The sequence below is a fragment of the Eubalaena glacialis genome, chromosome X, assembly GCF_028564815.1.
Source record: "Eubalaena glacialis isolate mEubGla1 chromosome X, mEubGla1.1.hap2.+ XY, whole genome shotgun sequence".
NCBI lineage: Eukaryota > Metazoa > Chordata > Mammalia > Artiodactyla > Balaenidae > Eubalaena > Eubalaena glacialis.
This window is the reverse complement of record NC_083736.1, coordinates 8,366,033-8,381,172: the sequence shown is the minus strand read 5'-3', so window position 1 is coordinate 8,381,172 and position 15,140 is coordinate 8,366,033. Positions and strand designations below refer to the sequence as shown.

At 43.1% G+C, this 15,140-nt stretch overlaps 1 protein-coding gene across 4 annotated transcripts in view; it reads left to right on the top strand.

The window, feature by feature from the left end:
• Positions 1-14,617, top strand: part of MID1 (midline 1) — a 376,934-nt gene extending 362,317 nt beyond the window's left edge. For 3 of the 4 annotated variants that reach the window (XM_061178725.1, XM_061178723.1, XM_061178726.1), the window contains exons 8-10: positions 1,678-1,839; positions 5,120-5,327; positions 12,085-14,617. In XM_061178725.1, the coding sequence (XP_061034708.1) occupies positions 1,678-1,839; positions 5,120-5,327; positions 12,085-12,433 (719 nt within the window). In that variant the 3' untranslated portion in view covers positions 12,434-14,617. Of the gene's footprint in view, positions 1-1,677; positions 1,840-5,119; positions 5,332-12,084 lie in introns of those variants that run through there. The other variant, XM_061178727.1, reaches the window with a different exon arrangement.
• Positions 14,618-15,140: the final 523 nt, after the last annotated feature.

Sequence of the window (15,140 nt, the reverse complement as noted above, 5' to 3'; positions counted from 1 at the left end):
AAAATATTTTCACGTTCGTCTCAACTGTGAGACTCCCATGAACAGTGTTGAACTAAAAAAGTCGGAGACGGTATTTAGTAGGATTCAGAGACAGCTGTCATGGATGGGGCCGTGAACATCTTGAAATGCTATGCAGATATTTGTGGGTTAGTAGGGATATGCGTTTGTGAGTTTCTTTCTACAGAAATGTTTTATTAGAGTCTCAGAGAGGTAAGACCAAAGAAAGATGAAGGGACTGCTTCTTGGGCGTATGGTTAAGGTGTAAGTTGCCTCAAGATCAAAAGAACTAACCTTTGACTTGCAAATCCCCTGAAAGGGAAGGAGGGGAGGCAAGTTGGGCGCCCCTCAGGAAGTGGAGGGGCCCAGCCCTCTACCGAGAATCGATGAAGGAAATTCACCAGAGTCAGGAAACGCCATGACAGCCCAGTCACCAGGGGGCTGGGAAAAGGTTCGATTAGCGTGGAGATTGATGGGCGGAGAGGAGAGTCGGGCCCAGGACCAAAGAAATGTTTTCAGCATCAGCCAGCTGAAAAACAAGACGGCTTCCTCTTTCCTACATGTTCTTCCAAAGCCTCCTAAATCTGCAGCCTGCTTCTCAAACCACATCCTGCAGCAATGCAGCCAGAGGAGCAGCCCTGCTCTTCTCGGGAACCAGCCATGCTAGGGATGCAGCTGGTCACAATCCCTGTTGATGCTTTTCTCAGAGCCACCCTGGGCCCTGAGCTGCCCTCAGGTGCTGCCACTCCAGGGTTCTCTTGGGGACACATGTCCTGAATCACTGAAGTACGACCAGGATAGTACTGGGTCACAAACAACCGCAATAAGCATTCTCTTAGTTCCCCTGTCAGAAGTTGCGCTGGTGCTGGCCAGTCTCTGCTGGTCTCACTCCCGAATCGGCTGGGCAGTCGGTGAGAGGAGGAGACTGTCGGGAACGTTCTCCCTATGGCAGTCCCCATGGCAGTGGCACGAGGGGGCAACAAACCCTCAAGGCCTTGTAATGCCTCCTCTTGCCACTGGCACGTTATCATTTCAGCCTCATTCTAGTGGCCAAAGCAGGTCACGTGGCCAAATCCAAAGCTACGAGATAAGAGAATATACCCCATGTCTTTAGAAGGAGCAACTGCAAAGTCACCTACACATGGATCCAGGGCAGGGTGAAGGACGAGAGGCAAAAAATGCAACCTACTACATCTACGTTAGTGAAGTCAATTTCTCATACGTGACCCGGGTCTCTCCTCACCTTCTCTGAGTCTCAAAATAGATGAGATCAAAAACTGAATGCTCGTCATAATGAGAACTGGGGGAGGGATCCGTGGTTACTTGCTTGCTTTTCATCCCACGGCACCTAGTGACACATCATGCCCGTAGACGGTGCTTAAGATCCTGGACAGAACCATCCTTGCTGCTCCTAGCCACACTGAACAGGATTTGCAATATAATCATCTTAGTTGGTCTTTCCACTTAGAGCACACAGCAGGAATATATAATAGTAAATACAGGTTGCCATCCTAGTTACAGGCAGGACACTGGGCACTCGAGCTGATTGGTGGTCTCCCTAGGAAGTGACAAAGCTCTCCACTTCCGGTTCAAATAACCGAAAATCCTGCGACCTTAACATTATGCAGATCTACCCCATGCTGGCACCAAAGAACCCATCACGTCTGCTTGGCTTTGCAGGTCTGTGTAACTCGGCCGATAGCTGGATGATCGTGCCCAACATCAAGCAGAACCACTACACCGTCCACGGTCTGCAGAGCGGCACCAAGTACATCTTCATTGTCAAGGCCATCAACCAGGCGGGCAGCCGCAGCAGTGAGCCTGGGAAGTTGAAGACAAACAGTACGTGCCGCCAGCTCAGCAGAGCTGTCGTCTCTCATCTGCTCTCCTTTCAGCTGCCTCTAGCGCGCCTTCTTTTCCTTTTCTCTGTCTCGGGTATCGCTGACAGCCTCAGAAAGCAAGCAAAGAGCCAGTGTGCAATCGTGGGTTTTGCATCAGATTCCTCTCGGTTCCAAGCCTGACAGACACAGAGTCGGGGCGCCGGAACTGGCAGATAGTATTCTTTTCCATAGCAGAATAGCAAATTACTAAGTCTTTCTTCAGGAATTCTCTTACCCCAGATAGCTGTCCAGGTCTGGGGTTCTCAATCAGAGGTGATTCTGGTCCCCCGAGGAACACTGAGCCACGTCTGGAGTCATTTTCGGTTGTCACAGCTGGGATGGATGTTACTGGTGTCTAGTGGTTAGAGGCCAGGGATGACGGGAAACGTCCCCCAGTCCTCAGGATGGCCCCTACAACACAGGGCGAGCCAGGCGGTACGTGCGTCTTGTAATACTGTCATCTCCCCCTCTCTGCCCACCTGGGTTTTATTTTGTGCTCATCTTTCTTTACATCTTTTTGATCTAGAAATATTATGCTGTATAATATGGTATTCCTTTGCATGAGACCTCCCAAGAGACAGCCACTTGGAGTGTGTCAATGTCACAGCACGTTCTAGGGTTGCCAGCCAGTCAACAGGAAGTACTTTTTAAGAGGAACCCTCATTTAACCCAAATCCTTGATTTCAGTAGTCAAGTAACTTTATTCCAGGTATACGTGTTTAAGATACATACTCTTAAACATAAGCTAATTTCTCCTCTCCATGTGTCTGCTGGTAAAGAAGAAAAACGTCCTCAGAGAGTAACTAAGAAAACAAATGAATATATACATACACTGAGGTTAATTCTGTAGAGTAGATCTAAGAGACATCTTGTTCGTGCTTCACTGGTTTTACCAAAGATAATGTATTCATTTCATATAGACAGGTAATGTCATCTTCTACGTCTAGACAGGCAATCATTGACCAGATGTTATTAAGTTACGTACAAGAGGTTGGTAAACTTTTTCTGTAATGTGCCAAATAGTAACTATTTGGGGCTGTGCAGGTCAGATGGTCTTGGTCACAGGTATTCAACTCTGTCGTGCAAAAAAGCACGGCATGGCCATGCTTCATCAAAACTTTCTTGACAGACACAGGCGGTGGGCTGAATCTGGCCTGCGGGCTATAGTTTGCCAAACTGTTAGGTGTACAAGTCCTGTAGTGCATTGAATTCTTTAGCCAAGTCAGTGATTAATTTGTTCCCTGCACTAATTTGTCCTCATCGAAGCAAAAGCCGTGAACCTAGACAGAGTAGGTCATAGTTTCCTTGAGAAACACATCCGAGGCGCAAGTGGAATTTGTTCCGAGAAGGCAGGGGGTTGGGCCTGACATCAGATGGCATGACCCTGCTCCATGCATGGGTGGGTGAGGCTGGGAACTGAAGCAAACACGATGTAGCTCACCGTTATAAGGCCAGTCTTTTCAATGGCTGTAACGTTCTGATCTTCCTCCCTGGAAGAAGGGCAAGCAGAACACAGCCTTTGTGATCCGCCCATTAGGGTCCAGTTATTTTTACGCACGTTCTATCTTCCACCTTTTTTTTTTTTTCTCTTTTTCCAATTTGATTGAAGTATAGTTGATTTACAATGTTGTGTTAATTTCTGCTGTACAGCAAAGTGATTCAGTTATATATACATTCTTTTTCACGTCCTTTTCCATTATGGTTTATCACACCTTTTAAGCCAAACTATCTTCAGACTCTTCTTGTCTTAGTTCATACTTGATCCCTAACAGTTGCTGGTGTGATCATTCCTGAGGACAAATTTTTTTTTTTTTTTTTTTTTTTTTTTTTTTTTTTTTTTAACAAGCCAAGCCAAAATTTAAACTACACATGGAATCCAGCCGGCCTTACAGCCTTTGAGAAGACCCACTGCCTGCTGAGCGCTTGAGGATTTTCTCAGCTCCCCTTTAAGCTTTTCTTTCTTTGATATGAACAGAAATCTAAAATGGGTCAGCACACTACAGCCCGTGGGCCAGATTCAGCTGCCTGTGTTTGTAAATAAACTTTTACTGGCACAGGGCCACGCCCACCTGTTTACCCATGTCTCTGGCCGTCTCCATGCGAGGACAGTAGTGTTAAATAGCCCCAGAAGAAACCACATGGCCAACATAGCTGAAAATATTTCCTATCTGGCCTCTTGCGGAAAAAGTATGCTGGTCCCCGATCTAAAAGAAAGGATTTTAGAAGTGCTGGTGTCATGTCTGTATCCAAGCAGCGACTAGAAATCCTTTGGCCTACGTGCATGTGATGTCACACGCACTGCTCCAGGCTCGCTGCCTCAGTTTCTCAGCCATCGTGTATTGCCACAGTCAGATATACCAGACTTTTTCCTGTGATTGTCTGAGACCCGTGCACTGCACGGAAGCAGCCTCCCGGCTGCACCAGTGGCTGTGGAGTTTGAACATCATGGTGTTTGCATCACGTTGTAACGCATCTCCTGCCCTTAAGTGCCTTGTACCGACGTCGTGTTGAATGACAGGGTGGCCTCCACACCAATGGTGAATTCTCAAAGAAGTAACAGTTAACAACAAGATGTTCAGGTGTGATGCTCCCAAGATTTTATAATGGTTCAATTTTCAAAACACAAATGTGAAAGAGAGAGGACCTTCTTATACATACAAATGAACTCACTCACGAGGCAAAACCCAGGTGTCACCATCACATTGTTTGCCTGATCTTGTGGGCTGAAAAATAGACAACTTTATAGTCACTCGAAGCTCATGAGAGTAATGCTTTAATTTGGAACAATCTCAAAATAATATAAGCCTTTAGAATATTCTATACATGAAAACCTGCAGTCTTGATTTGTTTGGTTTCTGGTCTGTAGTCTATTGAGCATGAACCCATTTTAAGCTGATTGAACATGGGAATGGTTGAAAATGAAACCTTCATTTTCTCCTCCCTTCCCGGATGCTCTTCAGCCAGTATGTACCTGTGCCGCTGGGGTACAGCTGGGATTCCCCCAGGATAGCTTATACCACATGTTCTGGTTGATCCTCACCCATGCCGTTGTCGAATTGTGAGCGTAGCACCCCTGCATCCGCATCTTAGAACTGACTGACTGCGAGCTCTTGATGGCAGGGACATGCTTGTTCTTACTATTTTCCTGTACTTTTTAAAGCTGATTCTGAAAATACGTTCTTGCTCATGTTAAAATCAACAGTTCTTTTCATCTTCTGCTTTCTGTTTGTAACCGTTTCCAGGCCAACCATTTAAACTGGACCCCAAATCTGCACATCGCAAGCTAAAGGTGTCCCACGATAACTTGACAGTAGAACGTGATGAGTCATCATCCAAAAAGAGCCACACGCCTGAACGCTTCACCAGCCAAGGCAGCTATGGCGTAGCTGGAAACGTGTTCATTGACAGTGGCCGGCATTACTGGGAAGTGGTCATAAGCGGAAGCACATGGTAGGCAATTTTATCTAAATATATTCTTTCACATTCTCCTCCGCCACAGATTATTACAAGGTATTGAACGTAGCTCCCTGCGTCACACAGCAGGACCTTGTCCCCCATCTCTTTTACACATAGTAGTTTGTGTCTGCTAATCCCAAACTCTTAATTTATCCCTCTCCCCTCTCCCCTTTGGTAACCGAAAGTTTGTTCTCTATGTCTGTGAGTCTGTTTCTGTTTTGTCAATAAATTCTTTTCTATCATATTTTAGATTCCGTACATAAGTGATATCATATGATATTTGTCTTTGTTTGACTTGCTTCACTTAGTATGATCATCTCTAGGTCCATCCATGTTGCTGCAAGTGGCATTATTTCATTCTTTTTTATGGCTGAGTAGTATTCCATTGTGTGTGTGTGTGTGTGTGTGTGTGTGTGTATATATGGATATACACACACACACCACATCTTCTTTATCCATTCATCTGTTGACGGATGTTGTCCTACAATTATAAAAAGGCACATCTTATTCTGGACTTTGTCAGAGCATCAACACATACCAGGGTCCATCTTGAATAATAATATGCAGAAAATCTTGATCAGTCAGCTGTTGCTACAGTAATGCTGCATAACAAACACCCCAAAATTCAGTGACTTCAACCAACAATAATTTACTATTGCTCACCAACACCCACATCTGTGGGTTAGCTGCTCAAGGCTAATCGTAACTGGGCCTTGCTTTAAGCTGTAGGTTGGATCTAGGTCTGTTCTATGGGTTTCTTCATCCTCTTTGGACATGTGGGCTACCCAGGCCATGTCCTTCCTCAAGGAGCCCAAGAGTGCAAGCCCAACTATGCAAGCACATTTCAAAACTCTGCTTGCATCATGTCTGCTAACTTCTTACTGGCCAAAGCCAGTCACATGGCCAAGCCCAAGGCTAGTGGTGCAGGGAAGTATATTTTCTTCGCATGGAGTTGAGAGGAGGGAGTGGAAATATACCAAGCAATCACCTAATCTACCATTCGGCCCATCAGAAAAATTACTCGTTTTAACTCCATCCATTTTTTATTTACAGCAAGAATTGAGTCCTGGTCCCAGGGAGAGCTAGCTAGTATGCTAACACTGCTCTTTCATGCCTTAAAGCATGGATCAGCAGACTACAGCCCTTGGGCCAAACCCAGCCCACTGTCTGCTTTTGTAAATAAACTATTCATGGGAACACAGCCAGGCCCATTCTTTTCCACAGTGTCTATGGCTGCCTTTGAGCCACACAGCAGAGTTGAGGAGGTAAAACAGAATCCTGTGGTCCATGAAGCCAAAATTATTAGCTCTCTGGCCCTTTACAGAATAAGTTCTCCAATTCCTACTCTAAATTCCTGCTCTTCGTCACTTAAACTAATTTCTGTTGCCTTGTACGTTTTGTGATTCTAGACTGGGCCCATCAGTGCAAATAGCTGAGAGCTGAGGCTGGGGGTGAAGCAGTGATCCTTGGCCAGGACTCATTTCAGAGGGTCGCTTAGATCCAGCCCAGTGTTTTGAGCCCACTGAGTTCTCTGAGCCTAAGGGGTGGAGGTCAAGGCAGTCTGCATGGGAATTAGTTAACCCTACCAAGTTCACCTTACAAAGCTGACCTTGCCTATTCCACAGCCATAAACTGCACCTCTCACCCTGGCCATCTGTCTCACAAATGCCCACTTAACGAGCTCCCTTTTTGAGCAATTATAATTTTTATTTAGCCAGCCCTTATCTAGCACAGCTATGTGTCAGGCACTGGTCTAAGCATTTTACGAATGGTAACTCATTTATTCATCCTAACAGCCCCACAAAGGTAGGTACTAATAGCCCATTTTACAGATGAGATGACTGAGGCCCAAGGGCACAAAGCTCATAGTGACAGAGTTGGGGAGTCTGTAATCAGGGTACAAGCTGTTAACCAAGGGTCCACAAACATTGTAAAGGGCCAGAGAGCCAGTATTTCTAGGTTTGCAGGCCAGATGATTTTGTCTCAACTGCTCACGTCTACTGTGGTGGTGGGAAAGCAGCCATAGACCACACATCCATGCTTGGGTGTGGCTGGGTGCCAATACAACTTCATTTATGAAAACAAGCAGAGGGCCAGATTTGGCCCATGGGTTGTAGTTTGCTAACCCCTGCTCTTAACCACCATGCTGTATTTTTGAAACATTATAATTACACTTTAGGCAGGAGGCATAATCCTCCCAGACTTCAGACAATACTACTACAAAGCTACAGTAATCAAACAGCATGGTATTGGCACAAAAACAGACATATGGATCAATGGAACAGAATAGAGAACCCCAAAATTAACCCACACACCTACAGTCAATTAATCTCTGACAAAGGAGGCAAGAATATACAATGGGGAAAAGCCAGTCTCTTCAGCAACTGGTGTTGGGAAAGTTGGACAGCTGCACGCAAATCAATGAAGTTAGAACACACCCTCTCACCATACACAAAGATAAACTCAAAATGGCTTAAGGACTTAAACATAAGGCATGACACCATAAAACTCCTAGAAGAGAACATAGGCAAAACGTTCTCTGACACAAATCGTACCAATGGTTTCTTAGGTCAGTCTACCAAAGCAATAGAAATCCAAAGCAATAGAAATAAAAGCAAAAATAAACAAATGGGACCTAATCAAACTTACAAGCTTTTGCACAGCAAAGGAAACCATAAACAAAACAAAAAGATAACCTACGGACGGGGAGAAAATAATCACAAATGATGCGACCGACAAGGGCTTAATTTCCAAAATATACAAACAGCTCATACAACTCAACAACAAAAAAAACAAACAAACAACCCAATCAAAAAATGGGCAAAAGACCTAAATAGACTTTTTCCAAAGAAGACATGCAGATGGCCAAAAGGCACATGAAAAGATGTTCAGCATCGCTAATTATTAGAGAAATGCAAATCAAAACTACAATGAGGTACCACCTCACACCGGTCAGACCGGCCATCATCAAAAAGTCTACAAATAACAAATCCTGGAGAGGGTGTGGAGAAAAGGCAACCCTCCTACACCATTGGTGGGAATGTAAACTGGTGCAGCCACTATGGAGAACAGTACGGAGGTTCCTCCAAAAACTAAAAATAGAGTTGCCATATGATCCTGCAATCCCACTCCTGGGCATATACCCAGACAAAACTCTAATTCGAAAAGATACATGCACCCCTATGTTCACAACAGCACTATTTACAATAGCCAAGACATGCAAGCAGCCTAAATGTACATGGACAGAGGAATGGATAAAGAAGATGTGGTACATATATACAATGGAATATTACTCAGCCATAAAAAAAAGGAACAAAATAATGCCATTTGCAGCAACATGGCTGGACCTCGAGATGATCATACTAAGTGAAGTAAGTCAGAAAGAGAAAGACAAATACCATATGATATCACTTCTATGTGGAATCTAATAAAAAATGATACAAATGAACTTACAAAACAGAAATAGAGTCACAGATGTAGAAAACAAACTTATGGCTACGGGGTGGGGGGAGGAAAAGATTGGGATTGACAGATACACACTACTATATTAAAACAGATAACTAGTAAGGACCTACTGTATAGCACAGGGAACTCTACTCAATACTCTGTCATGACCTATATGGGAAAAGAATCTAAAAAAGAGTGGATATATGTATATGTATAACTGATTCACTTTGCTGTACACCTGAACCTAACACAACATTGTAAATCAACTATCCTCCAGGAAAAATTTTAAAAATATGTATCCTGTAATAAACCATAAAGGAAATGAAAAAAAAAAATACGCTTTAGGGCTAACTGTGGTGTACTTCATGAGTGATAGTTTAATCTTTGCCTAAAAAAAAAAAACTGCCTAACTTGAAGATGATGAGTATTATAACAGTGTTACTTTTGAGATCAGAATGCTAAAACACTTATTTATAAAAAAAACAAAAAAAAAAAAACAAAACTTTCAATTCAAATCTATGCAGACAATGCAGTGTGTCTAAGTCCTTTACAGTGTTGGTACAAGTCGTGCAAAATCCAAGAAGTCAAATCATAAACTTGGGTGTCTTATTTCTCCCAACAATGGTCCCTATATTAGCCAAGCAAGTAGGATTCTTTTCTCTTGCCACCTACACGGTTCTCTTTGCCCAGAACATTCCTGTTCCAACATCCCGCTGGAGCGTGGAGGACAAATCCTTCCCCCACTCTGGGCCAGACTGGCATTTATAGTTTGTAGCTGCACTGGGGCAAGATAAAAGCCCAAAGGAAAATACAGTGAATTTTTTGCAGGTGCAAAAGAGCAAACATTTCTAGTTAATTAACGGACTCTGTTAATCTGGGACGGAATCCAGTGTCTAAATAATTACAACCCCATTAATAATTACTTATGATAAATGATACCTGATCATTATGACCTCATTCCCATTGATGAATGGTGTGGGGAATTCCACCAGACCACTTCAGTTATACAAACACAGATCAGCACTGCCTTGAAAACACCAGATGTCAAAACCAACTCACGAGGAGGGAAAAAGGTTCTCAAATTAATCGCCACACTTTCGGATCTTTACAAACTTGTGTCCACTGCAGAAAATTCTCATGTAGAAAGTAGTTGAACATTTCCTGGGAGGAAAGGGTGACGCTTACGATCAAATGCCTGTAGTACCTTGATTTGCAACAGCTAATGACACAGATATTTTCTCGTGACATATAGTCCTGACTTGAAATTAACATGTACGCTATGATCCGTGCCCTGGGGCATGTTAACACTGCTGAGAAACATGATTTTTATACTTTTTGAATTCTCCGAGTCTCACTGCACACCTTAATGGAACACTGCCTTCTGCCTGCACCTTTCAAGCTCGGTGGAAAGATGTACATAGTTTTACAGATTAACGATAATATAATGGTGTTTTCCTTTGCTTAATGGACTATACACGGAGTTATTTTCTTACTCTAAGGCTGTTAATGTGCTCTTGGTGTTCTAGGAAATGGTGTTAACGTGGGTTCACGCAAAGATTACTGGGCCCCGAGTTAAGCGGCGGGGCGGGGTAGGGGAGGCGAGAGTCTGGATTTTGCTCCTCATTTTAACCTCTTGGTTTTCCCACTTGCTACATGAAGTCAGTCATACCTGCCACAGCTGCTTCGTAGGGGGTTCAGTTAAGGTTCATATGGAAAAGAAACGTCAGAGTTCTTTAACAAAAAATGAAAACAGTGTGTAGCAACAAGAAGGAAACAGTACAGACATGCAGCTCTTTTGTGATGCAAAGGCAAGTTCCAAATTATCTGAAAAGGGAAATGGCACCTGCCAGGACAGAGAGAACGTCTTGAGGGAGAATACTGAAAATTGCAAAACGAAAACCTTTCCCGAGTGTCTGTTAGGGTTCTGAGAAAAACAGAAGTCATTCTAGGTACACCAAGGAGGAAGAGAGCCAGAGGCTTCCAGGGGCCCTGGAAGGGCTGGGAGCGCAGGTCAGGGAGCCACTCTTTAAGTGACTGTATTTTAAATCCAGCACATGATTTTCGAAAGAATGTCTTTTTAATCAAAGACCAGTAAAGTTTTTCTCTCTGCAATGGGTAAGGTACCATATGTCAGTATCCAGCTAGACTGGTTTCTACTGTAAGAACGGAACTCTGAATCACTCACTATTTATTAAGAATGATGGGGTTTGCTTATCTCAGTGACTATGAAATACTACAAATATTATGGAGGCAAACTTCAGCAGCGTGAAAACAGATTAAGCAGCTTAGAACACTGTAGAGAGAATTCTTAACTTTTTTTCTTGAGCAGTGAGAGGACATTTAGAATAAGTAGGATATTCATCTTCTCAGAGACAGTCAGATTTTTAAAAAACATAGTAGGAAATAAAACCAAAAGGGCTCTTCTGGTGAGGAAAGGCATTAGAGAGTGTTATTTAAGTGTGTGGCCTTTTGAGTCATTCTACATTCAAATTCTGATTCTGGTAGTTATTAGTCGTGTGTCACTGGGCAAAACTAATAACAATTAGTGGATGTTATATGCCAGGCCTTGTGCCTGGGGTTGTGCACGTATTCTTTCCTTAACTCCTCAAAATAACCCTGAGACACAATGACGGTCATTGTCCCTGTGTTCCAGATGAGGAAACTGAGGCTGGGAGAGGACAAAGAACTTATCCCCATAAATGAAAATCATTCTCCATGCTTGCCTTTTGAAATCATGGAAAATGACAGACAAGTTGTCAGTTGAAAAATTCAAAGAAGGTCAAAAGGAGAAGTCTAGAGTTGTGCTGTCCAATTTGGTAGCTCTTTAAATAGTTTAATTTCATTAAAATTGAATAAATTTAAAATTCAGTTCCTCACTCACACCAGCCACAGTTCAAGTGCCCAATAGCCACATGTGGCTCGTGGCTACCATACTGAACAGAGCAGAACATGTCCATCATTGCAGAAAGTTCTACTGGACGGCACTGGTCTAGAGAATTCGTTGCGTGGGTCTTCATGAATGTAAAAAAAAAAAGACAGCAGAACACAAAGTTCCAATTCTCTTGTAACGTCGGAACTGAAAACGGGAATGTGGGTCAATACAGTGGCCCCTTTCTGCCCACTCTATGTTCGGAAGGGAAAGAGATGAGGAACGTGGGTCCAGGGTTCTTGCCAGCTTTCACTGAAGAATGAACAGGGACGACAGAGGATCGCGTTTTCCTGACCCCTGAGGACCACAGAAAGGATTTCACGCGTGTGTGCAACATGGCTCATGGTTTTTGTCGTTGCTGTTTTGTGTCTGCAGGTATGCCATTGGCCTCGCTTACAAATCAGCCCCGAAGCATGAGTGGATTGGCAAGAACTCTGCTTCATGGGCGCTGTGCCGCTGCCACAATACCTGGGTGGTGAGACACAACAGCAAGGAGATCCCCATCGAGCCAGCCCCCCACCTCCGGCGCGTCGGCATCCTGCTGGACTACGATAACGGCTCCATCGCTTTCTACGATGCCTTGAACTCCATCCACCTCTACACTTTCGACATCACATTCTCGCAGCCTGTGTGCCCCACCTTCACTGTGTGGAACAAATGTCTGACCATCATAACCGGCCTCCCCATCCCAGACCATCTGGATTGCACAGAGCAGCTGCCGTGAGCACGTGGCCGCGCGGAGCTGTCTTCCGGGAAATACAAAGGGTGGTGGCCACCATTTCGGGGACACAGACAACACAGGCTTCCAGAATGTGATTAAATCTCACCAGAAAGTAGCCAGAAATCAGCTAAGATAGGACTCCAAACGGGCGATTCCTCCCTTTCACTGTGTTTTGTATCAAGTACAGGCTTTAATAATTTCTTCACCTTTTTTTTTTTTTGTATTTACAGGAAAATTTATAGATTATTTATAAAAGGAACATAACCAGGATCACAACTCTTAGGAATTCTCTGGTTTTGCACATTAGGAGGCCCGTAAGTTTACCAGCCCTTGACCACCTTTATTTCAGCACAGTCTCTGGGCTCGAGAGAAACGTTCTGTGTGCTTATCTACCTTCTCACATCCTATTTCCTACGGATCCCGTGGGAGGTCCTGTCACCCCAACACTGCATAACAGTATGCAACTATTTTCAAAATAAAAAATAGTTTTGACTCTAGTAGGGAAGTAAACAGGCTTTCTTACTCTGGTTTATCTTGAAGTGTTCTAACTGTGATGTCAGAAAAATTTATTGGGTCAAGTAGGATGGAGAGAGCAAGAGAGAGAATGGAAAGACTTGACTTGGGAGCTTGGAATCTGCCATAGTGAAATCTGTAATTAATTACCCTCCGATGGCTGGTGGGATGATGCTGGAAAGAAAGGTTCTGAAACCTTTGGCCACATATTGCCCTGTTTTTCCCAGGATTAAGGATGCTGGGAGAACATGAAGAATGAGATTGCAGTTGAAAAAAGTCGCCTTGAATCCTACTGATTATTCAAAAATTCAGGCTGATTTGCGTTTTCTCGGAAGTGGGATTCTGTGACATGATAGAAATCTATTTCCTTTTAATAGTTTCTTTAGGCCTGTGAAATTTCTTCACTATGTTTAATAGCTGTCCTGTGTCCCCCCTCCCCCGAATAATTTTTGTCTCTGGGGCTGAGGAAATAAACATTTTCTGTCACAAATGGCAACACCACTTTGGATCGATTTTGCTCTCCAGGACATCAACACGTGGTCCCAACTGCCACTACCACATCCAACTGTAAGTCACCTGAAAAACACTTAATATATATGAGTTGGTAATGACGAGGGACATTGCATAAAGTACTGTTCTCCAGTATACGTGCCTCAAAAGTTATTATAAACAGACCTTTATTAAACACATCTTGAAAGATGTCGAAGTCCCTCTATATTCTAGTGTAGGTTACCATAGAGTTGTAAGAAAAAAACAAAAAAAAATCAAACTCACTATTCCCACTCCGGAACCTGCTAGTAGAACCTGCTAACGCCATGTCAGATGGGATGCTTGGCATGCTGACCTGACACGTTGGAGCGGTCCGTGAATTAAGACTTTTTTAAGCCATCCTTGGACTTGGGCCAGGAATCTGGCATTGGTTCTACCTTGACGAAGGGCGTGACATCTATCAACCATTTCATTTGCTAAAATATTTATCTGGGCTGCTGGGTTGGCCGTTTTGACTGAACAGACTGGGGGATTTAGGCATTGTTTTTACTGATTTTGTTTTTGAGCAAATCAACCAACTGTTTCTTTGAAATTCGTCCATAGACCCACTGTTTCAGCATCGTGTTACGTGATGACGAGTCTGGACTTCATGGGTGGCTTCCCCGGTGCTCCTGCCTCTTCATTGGCAGATGCGCTCCTTTTTCTTAACAGATTCTATATATTTACTATATTATTTATACCCAGATGAATATTTTGACAGCGACTTAGGACAATTTCACATCTAAAAGATGGACGCCTCAATGGAAAAAAAACATTAATCATTCTCTGGAAACTTAATGGGATTTTTTTCTTCTTACACTATAAAAACAATGTGCATTGGCCTTCCCTGAATAAACCAAAAGGGTTGGCTTAGTAATTTTTACATACTTTTTTGGTAGCTGAATAATGGATATCTTCGTGCACTTTGTACACTAACAGGTTTTAAATAAAAGGGTCTAAAACTCAGCTTCTGAGGTTCTTAAAATCATGGTCTCCAGGTACAATAAATGCTCCAGTTTGCCTTATGATGTTAATCTAAAGCATTTACGAGGACAATATTTCCATGAATTATAATGCTTTTCAATATAAAGAACTTACTACTCCAACTTTCACTGAAAGCCATTTAGGTTATGTTTTGGCTATTTTTATAAGGACAAGAGGGATTATGTATCATTTTGTTGTGGAAGTCTCACTCTTTGCTAACTTAAAAACATTGTGGATAATAGCAATTACTATTTCCATGTTGTCACATTTACAGGAAAATATGTATATGATGAAAGGCCACAGTGTTTACTTTCATTACTGTAATGATGTAGAAAGATTTCCATGTGGATTTTCTTTGAAAGCCAGAAAAATATATGCTATAAACATTTGCTGCAGTACAATTCTTTAAACGGATTGGGGGCACGGCGTTTTGTTTTTGAGGTTCTTACTTCACAGGAGGCACCGCAATATGGGGGAGAAAGAGCTGGCGATGCCAATTACATTAATACACAAAAGTGATACAGCATCAACCAAGGCTACCAGGTCCGACGTCATGGGTGTGTGAACAGTGCTGGAACCATCTTGAAATGCTTAATAATGTTTGGACAAGGGGGCCTGCATTTTCATTTTGCTCTGGGCCTTGCAAATTATGTAGCCAGTCCTCATAACAGAACTCAGAAACATG